Genomic DNA, 19,309 nt, shown 5'->3' on the forward strand with positions numbered 1-19,309 from the left:
ATCCAGAGTGACTTACAGTACTGTTATAGTACATTGTCCAAGCAATTGAGGGTTAAGGGCCTTGCTTAAGGGCCCAACAGTGGCAACCTGGCAGTGATGGGGCTTGAACTAGCAACCTTTCGATTACCATTCCAGTGTCTTAACCACAAAGGCTACAACTGCCTTTGTGGTGAATGAATAATCTAAAAATTCAACACAACTTGAACACCAGAATCTCTGAGTGGTGTTTATATCATGTTGTAACCCAACTTCAGGTCATACAGAATAGCAGTAGGTTTTAAAATCTGCAATATTATACAGGAGGGTGAATAATAGTTTTATTATTTATTAAAGTTTTATTGCATGATACAACATGTCTCAACTTTTCCACACAAAATATGCAGCTTTTCTTGTAAGTGCAGGTAGACTACATGTTATCATAAATTATTTTCATTTCATCTGCTTTATTCTCTTCAGGGGTGTGGTGCGTCTGGCACTGCCCAAAATTACCAGGTACAAAACAGGACAACATTCCTTTTAAGATTCACACTCACACATTTACTCAGTCAAAACAATGGGCAATTTAAAGAAACCAGTTCACCTACTGGTATTTCACGAGTAAGAAAAACCTGCAGACACAAAAACATTAAGCTAAACGACCTACAGACAGTGGCCGAAGATTGAGATTAAACCCAGGTTAGATGTTCCTCCGTACCTCATGAGAGGGCACTATGTCTGTCCAGCTCTTCTCCATTGCCTCAGATCTTCCACCTCCCCCCCACTTCCAGCTGAGCTCAGCAGGCACAGAGAACGACTCCAGAGCGTGTTTCAATGCCTCCACCTGGGCCTGGCTTCCACCAGCACTGCCTCGCTCCTGACAGGATAAGACAGGAAAAATAAGACAATGTGACCTATGTTTAGTGTGAATAAACCAAAAATCATTCAAAGTTAATATCAGGTTATAGTCCATTTTAGTTTACACTGATCGGCCATAACATTAAAACCACCTCCTTGTTTCTACACTCACTGTCCATTTAATCAGCTCCACTTAGTTTCATGCTGTTCTTCAATGGTCAGGACTCCCCCAGGACCACCACAGAGCAGGTATTACTTAGGTGGTGGATCATTCTCAGCACTGCAGTGACACTGACATGGTGGTGGTGTGTTAGTGTGTGTTGTGCTGGTATGAGTGGATCAGACACAGCAGCGCTGCTGGAGTTTTTAAACACCTCACTGTCACTGCTAGACTGAGAATAGTCAACCAACCAAAAACATCCAGCCAACAGCGCTCTGTGAGCAGCATCCTGTGACCACTGATGAAGGTCTAGAAGATGACCAACTCAAACAGCAGCAATAGATGAGCGATCGTCTCTGACTTTACATCTACAAGGTGGAACAACTAGGTAGGAGTGTCTAATAGAGTGGACAGTGAGTGGACATGGTGTTTAAAAACTCCAGCAGCGCTGCTGTGTCTGATCCACTCATACCAGCACAACACACACTAATGATCCACCACTCAAATAATATCTGCTCTGTAGTGGTCCTGTGGGAGTCCTGACTATTGAAGAACAGGGTGAAAGCAGTCTAAAAAGGTATGTAGAGAAACAGATGGACTACAGTCAGTAATTGTAGAACTACAAAGTGCTTCTATATGGTAAGTGGAGCTGATAAAATGGACAGTGAGTGTAGAAACAAGGAGGTGGCTTTAATGTTATGGCTGATCAGTGTATGTTAGTGGACATGTGAACTCAGGTGGCAAAGTGGTTCAATAAGCTCGCCCATCACTGCAGGTACTCAGGTTTGAGTCTTTACTCAAATCTGTGCCACCAGCCTGTTCAGGCGCTCTACAGATACAATTGTCCATGTCTGAGGGAGCAAGAGCTAGATGGGAAATGTCTCTTTAAGGTGCTGGCACAGGTCGCAGAAGTATAGACAGAGAATTTTGTGTTCCCATGTACATGTTAAAGCCTTCTGGGATTTTATAAGAATACGAATGCACTGCTGTTTGGGGAAAAGAAGCATTTGCACACGTCAGAAGATGCAAGTGCTAGTTGGCTGTCTTTCTCAACCAGCATTGGTGTTTTGTTTAAAATGGAGGCCACACGTGCTATGAGGTATTGACTATGTCTAAACAGGACAAATCGAATCCAACTACCCGATTGCACTAAGCTTCCTCTCTACTGATGCTGATCCCCACTTCTGATTGAGGTGAGTGAGACTGTCACACACCCCCTCTGACACGTGTGCAGTAGCCGACTGCATCTTTTCACCTGCACGAGGCGAGTTCATATGTGGATCAGCTTTGTGTACGGAGAGCCACACCCTGATCAGCATTATTCCTCGACTCTGTGCAGGCGATATCAGTCAGCCAGCAGAGGTCATAATTGCATCAGTTATGAGGTCCCTATCCGGCTCCCACCCTGTATGAACAACAAGCCAATCATTGTTCATATAGCTGCCCAGCCCAGCCGTGTGGATCGAACCGACAAGTTTGAAATGTCAGCTCTGGTGTGCTAGCTTGTTTTACCGCTGTGCCACCTATGGCTCCCTATGACGTTATTAATAAAACTAATGTTAAAAACGATTATTTTACTTATACAGTAAAAAGAATGAAATACCTCAGTGGTGTTAATCTTGTCTGATGGTCCCTGGTTGAACAGCACTTGCATCAGTGCTCCTCTGGATTTTAAGTTTGCATACGTCCCCTTATTTACTGTAGAAAAGTCCACATTGGGATTCTGCTTCCTTTTCTGTGGATGCCAACATTAGTATGAATACCATAAACAAAACCATGCTCATTAGATTCATGACCAGATTATGTCACAGTTGAAACAAGGTCATCAATCGCTCTTATAATCTAATTCGGGTTCAAGACATATGGATGCACCAATCCTGATTTTCAGTACAAAACAATATTAAAGCATTTAATATGAGTCTGTTCCCAATTCTGATCTCATACTGATAACGTCAAGCTTATCCAGTCTGATGATTCATTTCAGTTATGTAACTGTGTCTCACGTAGGTACTTTTTTCATACTTACGCAATTGGGAACGTTTTTAACACTTAAATCTAGAGATAATTTAGTAGCCAATCCACCTACACACATGTATTTGGAAGGTGAAGTACATGAAGGAAAGTCACACAAAGTGAATACACAAGGTTCTGCTAGTACAGTAGTACAGCCACCAAAGCCAGAATGTTGTGCCTTAAAGTTACCAGAGGTGGAAAGTAACGAATGACATTTACTTGCGTTACTGGAATTGAGTAGTTTTTTGTGTACTTGTACTTTTTAAAGTAGATTTTACAACCAGTCATTTTACTTTTACTTAAGTATGTTTTGTATTAAGAATTGTAATTCGCTACATTTTAAATAACATCCGTTACTGAGTAAAAAAAAACGCTAAAAAAATGGTGTCTGGGAAACTGCTGCAGTGAATTCTGGGATGGAAAATAAACTGGTGCTAAAATAAAGGAGCTGTAATCTAGGTATAGAGGCGGGAGGGAAGGGCGATTTTAAAAGTTTAACATGTTTGGAGTTTGATGTTTCGTTATTTGACAACATAGTCTGATGTCAAAGAATGGCAAAGTTTTGTCTTATACATCCTGAAGGTTTTCTTTGGGTCATTTAGTGAAAGTCACAACACCTGTAACCTTGACTTGTTTTGAGTTATGAGATTTGCAGTATGATTGTTGTTTGGTATTTGTTGGTGATGAAAAGAAGGCTGGTCTATAGAATCCACAATTAATGCCAACTTCAGTGGTTATACAGTTTAAAAAAGTTTTATGGGATGGTCTGTACTAAAGTGACACATTACACATTACTACATGTTTTAAATGTTGTATCAACTTGTTTTTTCTATTATATTTTAATTAAAAACAACTATTGTGAGATGTATATCCACTTGTCCTGTTTGAACTACACAGGAGAGACCCCCCCCCCCCCCCCCCCCCCCTCCGCTATTAAAAAAGTAAGAAAAATTCATTAAAGTGATAGTAATTTTACTTGAGTACAATATTTTAGTACTCTTTCCACCTCTGAAAGTTACACTGGTGAACATTTTCCTATCTTATGGCCAGCATTGCTGGCTTGGATTGAAATGTCAATGCAATCTGCCTACATATTTATCCCTAGACTGGGCGGCACAGTGTCTCAGTGGGTAGCACTCTCGCCTCACAGCAAGAAGGATCTGGGTTCGATCCCCAGGTGGGACGGTCCGGGTCTTTTCTGTGTGAGTTTGCATGTTCTCCCCATGTCCGGGTTTACTCCGGGAGCTCCGGTTTCTTCCCACAGTCCAAAAACATGCAAGTGAAGTGAATTGGAAATACAAAATTGTCCATGATTGTGTTTGACGTTGAACTGGTGTAATGAATAACTATCGTTTCTGTCATGAATGTAACCAAAGTGTAAAACATGACGTTATAATACTAATAAACAAACAACAACAAATATCCATAGACTGTTGCTGCTGGCCCATACCAATGACGTCTACAGAGGTGTGTCCTTTTGTAGCTATTTATAGATGGCCTTTTGGTAATTTATCGGGATTTCTGTGAATAGGCGTATAATAATTACCAGCTGGATAAAGGTTCAAATTTAATGTTTTTAATTTAAATTTAATGTTATTTTTGACTATTTACTTCCTCAAAATCATTAAACAGTTTGATATATGTGTACAGTCCTGGGCAAAAACTGTGCCATTCACAAAATTGCACTATTATAGAAGACAGACGTTTTAGTTTTAGTTTTATGTCAAACATTTAAATATTTTAATGAATTTGTCTTCACAAACAGGTTTACCACCCTGCACTGCAGCCATGAGAAAACTGTGGCACAACTTTAAGGAGTGCGTTTTATGTCTTGCTAATTTTCTGACCAATGATGTGTTAAATGTTCTGTGTGTAAAAGTTAAAATAAAAACAGCAATTTTGTATAAGTGTGATGTTGTAGGTTCTGTATTTATTCCTTTAGAATATTTGTTTCACAGTCTGAGCATTGTTATTTAGAGAGCTAGTTGCATGGTGCATCGATGCTTAGTTGTTTGAAAGGAGAAATGACGGTATCGGACTGGTATCGGTATCAGCAGATACTCAATTTGCAGTACCGGTATTGGACATAAAAAAAATGGTATAGAGCCAGCCCTAGTTAGAACCATTACAACACATTTTGGATTTGGCTTTTTCCCCAGGAATGTATTGACCATCTTAAAAATGGGTCCCACTGGACTCCTTGTTTTGTTTTCATCTCTTCTATTAGTGACCTTATGAACATGCCCTAATCGCAATGTCCTGTTGGCCCGTTTCATAAGGTCAAGAATCTTTTCAATGCGTCAAGAATGGTCAAGAATCTTTTTGTGGACTAAATTCTACTGAAGCACCTTTTATGATAGTTTGTGTTCTAGATTTGCGTGACATAAACTACAACACTAACATGTAAAATACAAGTCAATACCAATCCAATGTTTCAATCCAGTTCTCAGTGACAATATAAATGCATTTCTATATTAAACAACTGTTTATTTATATACTGCAAGTAATTAAACATTAGTAAAACACACATCGTTAGATGATGATACTCTTAACACCGACATCATTTCAACATCTTTCTTAGTATATCCAGAACAGTACCTGATGACCCAGGGTGTAGTATTTTTGTTTTTCTACAGCCCTCCTGGGGCTGAGCGGTGGCTCTACGACTTGTATCATAGTTCCGTTTACTGTATCATTCAGCTTCACCATCTGAACGTTTTAGTTAACTTTATCCAGGGGACATCACACTACTGTCCATGTCTGATGAGATTAGTGATAGCACATCCTGCAAAGAACAACGTCAGTAGGACATAAAAGAAAACATTTATGTCACAGGTTAAGAACTATTTTAGATATTTAGGACTTAAATGGACTATTCAAATCATAGCAAACTAATAAAAACAAATAAAGAAATAAAAAAAGATTAAATTTAACTCATTCCAAAAATCCTTATACGGCTAAAAACAATCCTGATATAGTTATAGCCATATTCACATATTTCTGTTTCTCTATTCATTAATACTTCTTCGTTTTGAATAAATGATAAGCTGATGGTCTGAGCTTTTTAACACTCTGTCAATCAAGACTCTAACCCCAAATAGTTGCAAAGAATCCCACATTTACACGGTGAGAACAATGTAAACAAACAACAGTTTGGGACAGAAAGGCATTATCAAATTTGCCTGAGGGACGGATGGTTCAAATTCATTGCTGCTTTACATTTGTGCTGTCTGTTGTCTGGTCGAGGCGCCTGCACTAGTGATGGATAATCTGCAGGGCTTAGCGTGTCTTTCTGAATGTGATGCAGCTCGCTATATGATTCCACTGCCAGCAATCACATGCAGTTGTTTATTCATTCATTCACTGTCTGTTTTATCACAGCTTTATCCTATTCAGGGTCGCGGTGGGACCAACTCACTGGTCGAAAGGTAGAAAACACCCTGGACAAGTTGCTGGTCCATCCTCATAGTTGGGGCAACTTTAGTAGCTTCAATTAGCAGACATGGGAAGAACATGCAAATTCCACATAGAAAGGACCCAGATGGCTCCACCTGGGAATCGAAACCCAGGGGCTGTGAGGCAACAGTGCTACCCACCAAGCCACCATGCAGCCACATAAAAATACAGTTTGTTTTGATAATAAAATAGCCCTTTCACATGATATTATTTATCCCTAACCCATGAAACAACTGTTGCAACTGTTTTAATTATAACATTAAATAAATTATAAGCATTCTTACAAACTGCATCTCTGTGTGGTACGGCAATTGTGCCGCAGCTGACCGGAAAGCTCTCCAGTGGGTGGTTAAAACTGCCCAGTTACCCACCATACAGGACATTTATTACAAATGGTACGTGGGCAAAGCGAGGAACATTATCAAGGACGTTTCTCATCCCAACCATGGACTTTTCACTTTGCTTCCGTCTGGCAGGCATTACAGGAGCCTCCGCTCTCTCAGGAAGAGCTTTTTCCCAGAGGCTGTAACCCTACCAAACTCTACCACAACACTTTAAAAATATCACTGCACCCTGGATCGCACTAAACTTTTGTACTTTCATGTACTTGTGTTTGCAAATTTGCACATGGCACTACTGCACTAATCACACCAGCACAACAATAATGTACAGTATATATTGTATATTATCTGCTATACTTATATACTCTATTTATTGTCATTCATTTAGCCACTATAGTCACCTTTCATAACTTTGTAATTATTTACTAGTCGATACACTGGACAATCATTGTCTGTTTACTGTTCTTAATATATGTCTCTTCATTTTTACTTATCTGGTCACTTCTACACTTTAACTGTATTACGTATATGTAAATAATCTCTATCTTGCACTTCTGGTTAGATGCTACTGCATTTCGTTGGCTCTGTACTTGTACTCTGTACAATGACAATAAAGTTGAATCTAATCTAATCTAATCTTATAAATATTATATGACAGCTGTAGAGACAGAATGCGGGTGCTTGACTGGCCCGTCTGTAGTCCAGGTCATTCTGCTATTGTAAACGTATGGTCCAACATAAAGGGGAAAATCAGACGAGCAGCTGAAGTCTTGTATCAAGCAAAACTGAAAACAATTAGTGTCATAATTTCCCAAAGCATTAAAAAGTCTCATTAATAGGAAAGCTGATGGAACACAGGGGTAAACACGCCTCTGTCCTAACTTTTTGGAGTGTGTTGCAAATTCTTAATGTGTTTATATTTACAAAACACAATAAAGTTTGATCAGTGAAAATATTGGAGATCTTTGTTTTTTTCTACAGTTAAGTAAAGATAAACAAATCGCAGAAAATTTACAGATCACAGATTCTTCTTTTTATTTCAATTTAACAAAATGTCCCAACTTTTCTGGAAATAGCTTTTTAATAATGTTTAGATGTTATACCCTGGCTACTTCAAATCAACTCGATATGGACATGGTAATACCTGCTTATGTGGTATTTTTATCATTTTATCAAATGCACTAACACGTGTCAGTTCAATGTATATCAGTTTACATCTCTAGATGTCACAAACACTCCTTATCTGTCACAGACACATGTTTAAGTACCGCACTGTGAGGTAGATCTCTACTGTGACCGTTACGTTTCCCAGCACTACAGTACAACATTACCACTCAAAAACAAGCAGGCCATCTCACCCTGACAGTCTGTTTAAAAGGTTCATGTATACACTTACCTGATGTAAGCAACATCCATGTCCTTCAGGTCGCCGTATTTAAATCTCTCTGCTTAGTTCTCTATTCTGACCGGTGTTGCTCTCTAAATCTCCGGCTCTGCCTCCCTTTCTCTTTGTTCCCCGGTGGTTCTTCCTAGTTGTTTCTTTTTTTTTTTTTTTTAATAACTGGTCCAGCAAGAGTAGCTAGATTCTTTTCTATAGTCTTACTAACTACAGTTAGGGTGTGTGCACTAGGAGGTTTGTTTGTTTTGGTTATAATCATTATAACAGGTGTGCATTTGATAAAGTGCACTATAACAATACAGTCATACTACAGAATGCACAAAAGTCTCTTTGTGCAAAAACAAAGCATGTTCCAAGGGATGGAAACTTAAATAAAAATGACAGGAGTGCTCAGAGCTTTGGAGTCAAAGCATCCTGTCATAATAAGCTATTGCAGTGCAACAGGAAGCAAAATAGTGTAAATGATTAGCAGACGACTAATGCGCCTAGTGAGAAATGTAGAGATACAACATGCCAGTAATAATGTTTAATATATATTTATTAGGCATATTTGCGTATTAAATTTAAATATCAACAGTAAACCATTGAAACAGGGTTTAAGATCTGCTTAACACATATAAATACCTATTTACACAAGCACTCAGTTGCCAGTTTGTTATATACACAGTGCTGTAAAAGTATGTTGCAAACCCTAATTATGGCTTTTAAAGCTTAGTTGCAGTTGACAGACATTTATTTACTTCCTTCTCCAGAATTGTCATAATCTCTTCTAATACTGTCATCAAGGTCCTAAAGTAAATCACTCCCAAACCATTATACAAAACCAGTTTACAGAGTTATCTGGGATTTTTTTGGTTCATTCTCATGAACTGACAAAAGTAAAATGCAAACATTTTCAATTTTCTCACCGACCAACTGAATTGCATTTTGTAGAAATAAACACATTTAGAATTTGAAGCCTGCAACACACTCCAAAAAAGTTGGGACAGCAACAAAATAATAGAAAAAGTTACACCGTTCAACAATAAGCAGGTTGAATTCGACAAGGTGAGTTAATCATGACTGGGTAAAAAAGAAGGATCCACCAAAGGATCGGTCTGTACAGACAATAATGGGTCAGCACTTCAGGAGAGAACATTTAAGTTAAAAAAGAAAGCAGTGCAAGATCGCAAATAATTAAGCCTTTCACCATCTGCTGTTCATAATACTGTGAAAAGATTTCAGGAAACTGTAGAGATCTTAGTCTTCAAAATGCAAAGTCAAAAACAGCTGTTGAATGTGCGTGGCCTTTGAGCTCTCAGGTCGCATTGTATGAGAAACCGTAATGCTTCAGGGATAAATGTAGCCACATGGATTCGTGAGTAATTCAGAAAACCATTGTCACTAAACGCAGTCCACCACTGCATCCAGAAATGCAACCTGAAACTTTCTTTTTACACAAAGAGAAAGCCAGGTTTCATATAGGCAAACAGTAGCCTAGTGGTTAAGGTACTGGACTAGTAATCAGAAGGTCACTGGTTCAAGCCCCACCACTGTCAGGTTGCTGCTGTTGAGCAGGGCCTTTAACCCTCAGTTGCTCAGACTGTATACTGTCACTGTAATGCAAGTCACTTTGGATAAAGGCATCTGCTAAATGCTGAAAATATAATAAATATAATTATTCCCAGAAACGCTGCAAGTGGAAACATGCTGTGGTCTTAGCTTGTCTTAGCTTGTTTTGGGGAAAAATGGTAAGTCTCATTTTGTACTCACTACAACCGTAGACACAGAGTGCATGTGCCTGCAGTCCAGACAATGAATGAATAAATGAAAATAAAGATTCAAGAGAATTAACAAATCACACATTCTTTTTATTGTGTTTTAAAAAATGTCCCAACTTTTTTTGAAAATGGGGTTTGAAATAAATGAAATAGTGAATTACTTTAAATTACTCATTTTTTAATTTTTGTTTTAAAAGGCTTTGTACAAATTATCGTGATCTGAACAGATCAAAGAGAGGTTATTTAAGGTCATGGTCAAGTGTCTAAATACTTTTGGCCAAATAATGTACATCAGATGGGAGAGAGCCTATTCTAGAGATATTCTAAAAATAATATAAGCGGATATAATAAAAATAATATAATAAGTGATCAGTTTTAATTTCATTTTTATTTACTTATAATTTTTTTTTAAATAAGCATTTAAACAACTACAAATCTAAGCAAATAAATCCTTCATACATGCCTATTCAATCTGTGTTGGAATGTGAAGGGTAAATTTTAAAAAGCCCCTTTGTCGCCCTCTGTTGTCGCTCATATGATTCAGCAACATGAATTTAATGAAGAACTCATTTTAAATAGGCAGCTTGTAATTGCTAACTTAATGACAGGTTCCGCCCGCTGAGTGGTGATTGTTCCATTTCTCTGGCTAAACTTTAGTTTTAATTTTTGTTTCTTTACATTCCTAATAGAACCACACAGCAATGTACACTCGAACACATGTTTACTTATGTTTACTAATGTTGCCCATTTAATCCAACAGAATTTACACAACTGTATCAAGACCAGTCAGCTAAAGTTCCAGCAGGATCCAGATGCGTTTGCATCCTAAGGAAATTCTAGCAAGAGATGACTAAGGAGTGTAAATACTTACAGTATATTTGCTTGTAAACATCAGCAACATGAAAAACTCTATATTGTACTGTATAGAACTATATGTCCAGAAGAGGGCAGTGTGGGATAGAACTCACTGGCACAATAATGGAGAACCATTAAGAAATGTACATTTACTGACATTGTGTGGCCCTCAGAGCTTGGCTATAGGGGTAAAATTACTCCTCCAAGATTGTGAGTGAAGATGACAAGGTCCTTATATATTTTGGTAGATAAAGGTTCATCTCTGTGTATTGCTATATACGTATTTTACAAATCTGTTTGTGAAGAACACTAATTCCTCAGTGTGTATTTATGTAGATTAAAGCTTCCTAAGATCGTAATGATTAAAACATTAAACATTGTGTAGATTTAGTCCTCTTCCAGTACAGTCTCCAGCAAACCATGGAAGTTCAGGTAAAAGGCATTGCAGTAGCTTGGCTCCTTATTGGGGCTCGACTGCACCTGCTCGGGTTTCTGGGAGCTGAATGGGTTTGGTCCAGTTCCCTTAATGTTCATTTCCAACTCCAACAGAATCTGTAGAGAGTACTGCAGCTCGCCATCACTGACACAGAGAGGAACATGGAGAGAAATAAAGGATAACGTTTTACACAGGAACTGGAACTGCAGTAAACAATGTGAAGGCCAACATGGTTTTATTTAATGCTAAAGAGAAGTCATGTGTGTCATGGGTTTCTGTTATATCGTTTCCTAGTTAAGATGAAGCAGAATTTATTTAATGCATTTTAAGTTTTCCTCTTCATGCACTTTTTAGACGCTTCTTTCGTTTTTCCACAATTTCGGATTTAAAACTTTACCTAAAAAATAATAAAACCACAGAGCAGGTATTATTTGGGTGGTGGATCATGCTCAGCACTGCAGTGACACTGACATGGTGGTGGTGTGTTAGTGTGTGTTGTGCTGGTATGAGTAGATCAGACAGCAGCGCTGCTGGAGTTTTTAAATACCATGTCCACTCACTGTCCACTCTGTTAGACACTCCTACCTAGTTGGTCCATCTTGTAGATGTAAAGTCAGAGACGATCGCTCATCTATTGCTGCTCTTTGAGTTGGGACCTTCATCAGTGGTCACAGGACGCTGTCCACGGGGCGCTGTTGGCTGGATAATATTGGTTGGTCAGCGCTGCTGTGTCTGATCCACTCATACCAGCACAACACACACTAACACACCACCACCATGCCATGTTGTGTGCAGTGCTGAGAATGATCCACCACCTAAATAATACCTGCTCTGTGGTGGTCCTGTGAGGGTCCTTACCATTGAAGAACTGCATGAAAGGGGCCAACAAAGCATGCAGAGAAACAGATGGACTACAGTCAGTAATTGTAGAACTACAAAGTGCTTCTATATGGTAAGTGGAGCTGATAAAATGGACAGTGAGTGTGTGTGTGTGTGTGTGTGTGTGTGTGTCTCACTTGTACATGGTGAACATAGATGGGATGTTATAATCTCTGAGCAGCAGCAACGTGGGCAGCCAACCTTCCCCTAAACCCTGAGATGCATGAAACCCTGCAATACACAAACAGCATGTTATCAACACATGATGGCTTCTATGAAGAATAAAAATTATAAATGTGGCTTCTTTTGTAGTGTAATCAATTATAGGGGTAAAGGTTATGAATAGAATGGGTTGTGCAAGTAGACTTTAAGGTTTAAGATACAATTGTTGATGCTTTTGCTAACATTCAGCCCGATATTTTGGTGAAAGTTCATCAGCAATGGAAGAAAAGGAAGGGTGGACAGCATTTTGAACACATTCTGTAAACCTAGTGTAAATTTTCTGGTTTCACATAAACATAACATAACATTAGAACAAATACTATTACGTTGCCATGAAGCACACCCTTGTTTTCTGATAAACCTCTCTATTGGTTTGATGTATCACAGACCTACCTGCACAAAAAAACTGAAGTTAAATCCAAGATAGTGGCATTCAATACGGCCACCATGTTGGTAACATGGCCTTACTGGTTTCCCCCTTTCCCCACAGCTTGTGTCTTAACTTAGATCACGATCTACCAATGTTTTCATGTAATATGAATGTGTCCTTAGTTTTGAGACACCCTGTATAATGTGTTCGCAATGATCAAAATATGACTTCATAAAAAATCTAAATATGTGTACCTGGGTGAAATCCCACCACAAGGTCTGGTCTGGCTGCTTCTCCTTTCTCCACAAGCTCCTCCCAGAACTGATGGTAGAGGCCCTTGAAGGCGCTGATGTAGACTCTCCCTCGGGGGCCAAATGCCCTTAAGGGAGGTCGCATGATTGGCCCATTTACTACCTCTGGCCCCACCATGACCACCTCCAGTCCCTGATGCTTGGGAAACATTCGACTCAGTTCATCCAGATCTGTGGTCCTTGCTCCCAGCGTCTCGTTATGTCCAGCACCCACCAGGTGGATGGTGAGGGGTCGGGAATAGGGGTCTAAATTAAACATCTGAATTCCCAAACCTATCGTCAGTGAGCGAGACAGGAACTCAGTACACACACGCCACACAGATTCACAAAGTTCCGCCTCCTCTGGACGTGGTCGGCAGGCGTTGGTCCAAAGGTCTGTCATGTTTTTTCCAGACAGGATGGGCTTCAGCCGGGCCGTGAGCTCACCCTGCATGGACAGCCAGTCATCCCAGCATCGTATCTCTCTAGCAGGTCTAGACCACGTCTCTGTGAGTAACGGCAAGTCTCCTAAAATACAGAAAATAGACTTAGCTTAAATGTTTACTTCTTACAAAGTGTATTTTTAAATTTCACTTGAAAAGCACATACTTCATTATCAAACATTTGAGTCAGGCAACAACATTCCAGTCTAGTAGGATTTTTTAATTAATTAATTTTTGACATATCTTCTACTTGCACATACACCTAAACCAGAGCGCAGTAGTTTAGTCTATAGTTGGTTTACTGATAATATTGAATCATGGTGCTTTGTTTCAAAGATATATATGATATACACTGATCAGCCATAACATTAAAACCACCTCCTTGTTTCTACACCCACTGTCCATTTTATCAGCTTCCACCATATAGAAGCATTTTGTAGTTCTACAATTACTGACTGTAGTCCATCTGTTTCTCTGCATGCTTTGAGACAATGTCCATTGTAAAAAGCGTTATATAAATAAATTTGACTACTTGACTTGACTTTATCTTTTCTGGATGCACCTTTTATATTAAAACATAATTGCATTATTGGTCTTAAACCGTCCATGTTCTAACTTTTTTGGAACATGTTCCAGACATCAATTTCAAAAAAAGTTTATTTAAACAATGATACAATAACAATAATGTTAAACTAACAAAAATAATGGAAGTGATTCAACTAACTTATTTATATTTCCCAGCCTGTCCCAACATTTCTGAAACTGCAATTTGTAAAATGTACCCTAACAAAACTTAACATAAATCGATGTTCAATTAATCATTTACTGTATTGATGTAAAACACGAACTCGTTAGAAAGCCAATCAAGCGTTTCATTAATACATCATCTGTGTGACGCTGCAAACTAAATACGAGCAACAGCATAACAGCATTTCTTACTAAAAATTACAATCAGAAGGTCTGATTGGTTCAGAAAGCGGTTCTTACAATCATTAGCGCCAATTCTGTAGGAGCGTTCCATTCACATTATCTGTTACTGTGAAGTGCACTACGTAGGGTATTCCACCATTTTAAGTAGGGAGCTACGCTTCATCACTAAGCCAGAAGCTGGCTGGAACATTTACCCATTGTGTGCATTGTAGTTTAAAACGGCCGGAGCATTATTAGAGAGCAGTCACTGTGTGTGCGACTTACATGTGACTCGAGTCCCCATCTCTGGCCCACATTTCCATACACACACTACACTATATTGTGGAAAGCCTTTCCTGAAGAGTGAAAGCTGTTAAGCCTGCAAAAAAAAGGACTCCATGGTTTTAGAATGGGATGCCCAACAAGCTCATGGTCAGATGCCCAGAGTGTTGGGCAAACTTCTGTCAACTAACGTATGGAAGGTTGGACGCCAAATATAAAAATGACCACTAAAAGATTCTACCTCATGAACCTTCAATGGCTTACCAGTTCAAGTACATCATAAAACATCCTGTGTGTCTCACCTGTATGAACCAGCCATTCTACCAGCCGATCTATAGCCACCATACGCAGCTTCTTACAGAACTTCTTATGAAGACTCCAGTCCTTCTTCTGACAGTCTTTACTGCAGTAGTAGACATTCAGACACCTTACGTGCAAGAAAGACGGATTAAAATAAAGACTTGCACCATCAGAGAAAGGTCTGTTCTTTTTTTAGAGCCTGGTCTCATCGTTTCAGCAGCTCAGAAGATTTGATAACCGCAGTGTGGCATATTATTATGACATAGCGCTGAATGTTACATTCTGCTACACATGCCAGGAGATCGTAAACTGTTTTTCTTTCCCAAACAAGAGATGGGGAATGTAGTTAAGTATTTTTGGAGTTTATTAGTACTGAGTCTGATATTACAACCTCAGTCACAGGAGGACCAGATGCTAAAAACTCATAAACTCTGACCTTTAACTCACTTTCTGGCTTCACGCTAAGCTTTACACCCCATCTACTAACATTAAACATTAGCACATATACATTCACTACCGCTCTGCTAATGCTGCGCTTATCCTGAGATAATCCTACAGCTGTGCTATATACATAAGGTCAGCTTAACAGTTATCAGCACAATCGTTTTAGCAGGTCATTTAGGATTTTTGCTATGAACATGACAAGCAATTTTACCAACAAATGTTTATAAACAGATTATTTGACTTACACCGACCAGGCATAACATTATGACCACAGACAGGTGAAGTGAATAACACTGATTATCTCTTCATCACGGCACCTGTTAGTGGGTGGGATATATTAGGCAGCAAGTGAACATTTTATCCTCGTAGTTGATGTTAGAAGCAGGAAAAATGGACAAGCGTGAGGATTTGAGTGAGTTTGACAAGGGCCAAATTGTGATGGCTAGACGACTGGGTCAGAGCATCTCCATGCCCCTTTGCACCATGCGCCCTGCCACAAAGCAAAAATGCTTCAGGAATGGTTTGAGGAGCACAGCAACGTGTTGACTTGGCCTCCGAATTCCCCAGATCTCAATCCAATCAAGCATCTGTGGGATGTGCTGGACAAACAAGTCCAGGACCTGCTGCTGACATCTTGGTGCCGGATACCATAGCACACCTTCAGAGGTCTAGTGGAGTCCATGTCTCGAAGGGTCAGGGCTGTTTTGTCAGCAAAGGTGGGACTAACAAGATATTAAGAAGTTAGTCATAATGTTATGCCTCATCTGTGTATATTTCACTATATCAGAAGTCAGAAGGCAGGCTGATTGTGCGTTTAGATAGCTTGGAAAATTCCAGAAAACAATAACATGGTTTTAGAAGCTTCTGATAGGTTAATTGATATCATTTGAGTTAACTGGAGGTACCTGCGGAAGTATTTTAGACCTATCTTCAAGGCCTACTTGTATCTTTGCTTTACACATGGGAAAATCTAAAGAAATAGGCCAAGACATCTAAAAAAGAACTGCAGACCTCCACAAGTCTGGTACACCAATCAGCCATAACATTAAAACCACCTCCTTGTTTCTACACTCACTGTCAATTTTATCAGCTCCACTTAACATATAGAAGCACTTTGTAGTTCTACAATTACTGACTGTAGTCCATCTGTTTTTCTACATACTTTTTTAGCCTGCTTTCACCCTGTTCTTCAATGGTCAGGACCCCCACAGGACCACCACAGAGCAGGTATTATTTAGGTGGTGGATCATTCTCAGCACTGCAGTAACACTGACATGGTGGTGGTGTGTTAGTGTGTGTTGTGCTGGTATGAGTGGATCAGACACAGCAGCGCTGCTGGAGTTTTTAAATACCGTGTCCACTCACTGTCCACTCTATTAGACACTCCTACCTAGTTGGTCCACCCTGTAGATGTAAATTCAGAGACGATCGCTCATCTATTGGACTACAGTCTACAGTCAGTAATTGTAAAACTACAAAAAAGTGCTTCTATATGGTAAGTGGAGCTGATGAAATGGACAGTAAGTGTAGAAACAAGGAGGTGGTCAAAATGTTATGGTTGATCAATATACATATATTAGTGATCCTAACCAACCTAAGAGATAGATTGAATGGCTAAGATGTATGTAAACTTATGACTTGTATACTCACTTAATGCAGCGTTTGAGGTTTGTGGGATCTGGAAGGTCAGATGGGAGTTTGGAGCAGCAGGTGCAGAATTTAAAGGTCTCCTCCATTTTTTGGAACATGTCCTTATGAGAGCGGAACCCCACCTTACCCTTCCCCTCCAGAGCAGCTCTAGAAAGGACAGAGAGAGCGAGAGAGACACAGAATGAAAGAGAGAATATATTCATCAACTACTGCACAAATTGTGTGTGTGTGTGTTTATACCTGTATTCAGAGTAGTCTGTCATGTTCAGGTTGTTTAGAATTACTTTGGACAGTCCAGGAACATTTGAGTCCAGAGAAAAAAACCCAAACTGATCAGAGTATACGCTGTCAGCGCTCGGAGCAAAGGATTCTGGGAAACCTGGAACTGTACCTGCCATCTTGAGACAAAATCATGAACACACACACACACACACACACGTTGCATAGCATAAAAATCTGTCCTCGGTTAAAAGAACTGTTAATCAGTAGCTTCAATAATCTAAGATTATTAATTAATTATTGTTCTTCACTGGTTCATGTAGTCATGTGACTGACCAGCCTGGATTTGATGGGTGGCAGAGGAGCCCCATCAGCTCTGGTAATACCACAGCGTAAATTGCTTTTTTTCCCTTTTGCACCTAATTTGGATATGCTTAACGTCCCTGTGTGCTCCGGAGACCTCTCATCATCCAGCAGCAGATTCCTACAAACAGACTCAGCACAGAGGACCACGCTGCTCCCTCTGTATTCTTCCACCTCACACACTAGTTCCTCAAACAGACTTAGACCAGACAAAGTTGCTGTTGCAGAGGCAAGGACGTGAATTCTCACCCCACCTTAAATGTTAAAACAACTGACAGTAATTAAAGCCCAATGTTTTCTTTACATTTTTTGATTGTGATGGAAATAATAAAACAGGTTTGTAACCTCTCTACATTTCTACCCAAGCTTTTGATTAGTATAGACAAAGACGCAGAGCTTGGGGGTTCTTGGTCATAGAAACTTGTGGTGATCAGGGATGTTGGGTTGCTGTCGTTCTGCCTCTCTTATCCGATCACTCAGGTTTGATGACAGTGGGGAGATGGACGCTGATGTCCTATGAAAGCCTTCATGACCTTGTTACCTGCTCGCTCTCCCTTTTAGTTATGCTGTAATAATTAGGGGTGCCGGAGTCTAAAGCGTCTCTCTGTAAAACTTATATTCTTTCTTATATTCTTATATTCAGTTTCTGTTGTTTTACCCCGAGGTGGTTCTGATGGAAACCTGTTTAACCGGCCGAGGTTAAGGATTGAAGTTAAGCCGACTGTGCAAACGATGCTGCTCCCGCCGGATGTGACGAGCTGGAGTATTTGCACCAAGAATGACAAGAACTCACTACAGACTTCATTACATTCTGATCTGAATAATAACTATTATTATTAATAACTCTATTATTATTTATTTACTTATTGCCAGTTATAACTTTTAGTTTATTTAGTTCTGTGTTTGTATGTATCCTCCAGGCCACCCAAGAAGGATGGGCCCTGCTGAGTCTGGTTCCTCTCAAGGTTTCTTCCTGTAATTTTCAGGGAGTTTTTCCTTGCCACTGTCGCCCTCAGCTTGCTCAACAGGGGGTTTTGTATCTCTTGGTCCTGGATTTTTTAAAGTTGCTTTGAGACAATGTCTATTGTAAAAAGCGCTATATAAATAAAGTTGACTTGACTTGACTAAAAATATCAGAATATATTACAAATGCCCTTAAATGTCCTCCTGCTATCCAATAACAGGCAGTCACGGGGCTTAAAATGACATCCATCATGTTCTCTGAAGTCCAAACCACAGTTAATACACTACACCAGGCTTCATCTTTTATCCAAAATTACATTTATATAGATAAACTGTTAGCAATTTAGCACGTTGGTGTCTTAATAATTAGATTATATCACATTAACTGTGATTTTAGGGTTAGCATAGCATTGCAGCTGGACAGCCTTTAAATTCTGAATTCGTTTAACTCAGGAAACAAAATCTATATAAATCTATTTAAAATCTATATAATCCGAGTCAAACTTCAATAGTTTTAAACCAATCACCATTAAAAACTACTGATACTCACATCTACATTTATTAATCACATTCAGATAAACACTCACCTCTATATTTGAGTAACCAAATTTAATCCAAACCAGCACAACTCTTAATCTCTATCACATTTACACTCGTTCACTTATTCACTCTCACCTAATCATTTACTGTCTTACATTCACTCCTTTGCTCACTCTCTCAC

The 19,309-nt window shown here is 39.3% G+C and overlaps 2 protein-coding genes across 3 annotated transcripts in view; both read right to left on the minus strand.

Annotated features, from left to right (window-relative positions):
• The window catches only part of plekhg6 (pleckstrin homology domain containing, family G (with RhoGef domain) member 6), a 31,585-nt gene extending 25,902 nt beyond the window's left edge, over positions 1-5,683 (minus strand). The window contains exons 1-3 of the mRNA XM_062991571.1: positions 5,606-5,683; positions 2,598-2,729; positions 695-853 (exon numbers count right to left, since the gene is read on the minus strand). Coding sequence (XP_062847641.1) covers positions 695-853; positions 2,598-2,729; positions 5,606-5,683 — 369 coding nt within the window. The remainder of the gene's footprint in view (positions 1-694; positions 854-2,597; positions 2,730-5,605) is intronic.
• A 4,649-nt stretch (positions 5,684-10,332) lies between these two features.
• Positions 10,333-19,309, minus strand: LOC134310195 (putative protein MSS51 homolog, mitochondrial). Of its 2 annotated transcripts, XM_062991729.1 has the most exons (7): positions 19,176-19,309; positions 17,284-17,441; positions 17,044-17,190; positions 14,952-15,076; positions 12,980-13,543; positions 12,271-12,364; positions 10,333-11,398 (listed from the first exon to the last, which is right to left on the minus strand). In XM_062991729.1, the coding sequence occupies exons 2-7, from the start codon at positions 17,439-17,441 to the stop codon at positions 11,206-11,208; spliced, it is 1,281 nt and encodes a 426-aa protein (XP_062847799.1). In that variant the 5' UTR covers positions 19,176-19,309; the 3' UTR covers positions 10,333-11,205. The 2 variants fall into 2 exon arrangements, with proteins under 2 accessions (XP_062847799.1, XP_062847798.1); XM_062991728.1 differs by lacking the exon at positions 19,176-19,309 and having other exon boundaries at positions 17,284-18,739.

This window comes from Trichomycterus rosablanca, chromosome 3 (genome assembly GCF_030014385.1).
Source record: "Trichomycterus rosablanca isolate fTriRos1 chromosome 3, fTriRos1.hap1, whole genome shotgun sequence".
Lineage (NCBI taxonomy): Eukaryota > Metazoa > Chordata > Actinopteri > Siluriformes > Trichomycteridae > Trichomycterus > Trichomycterus rosablanca.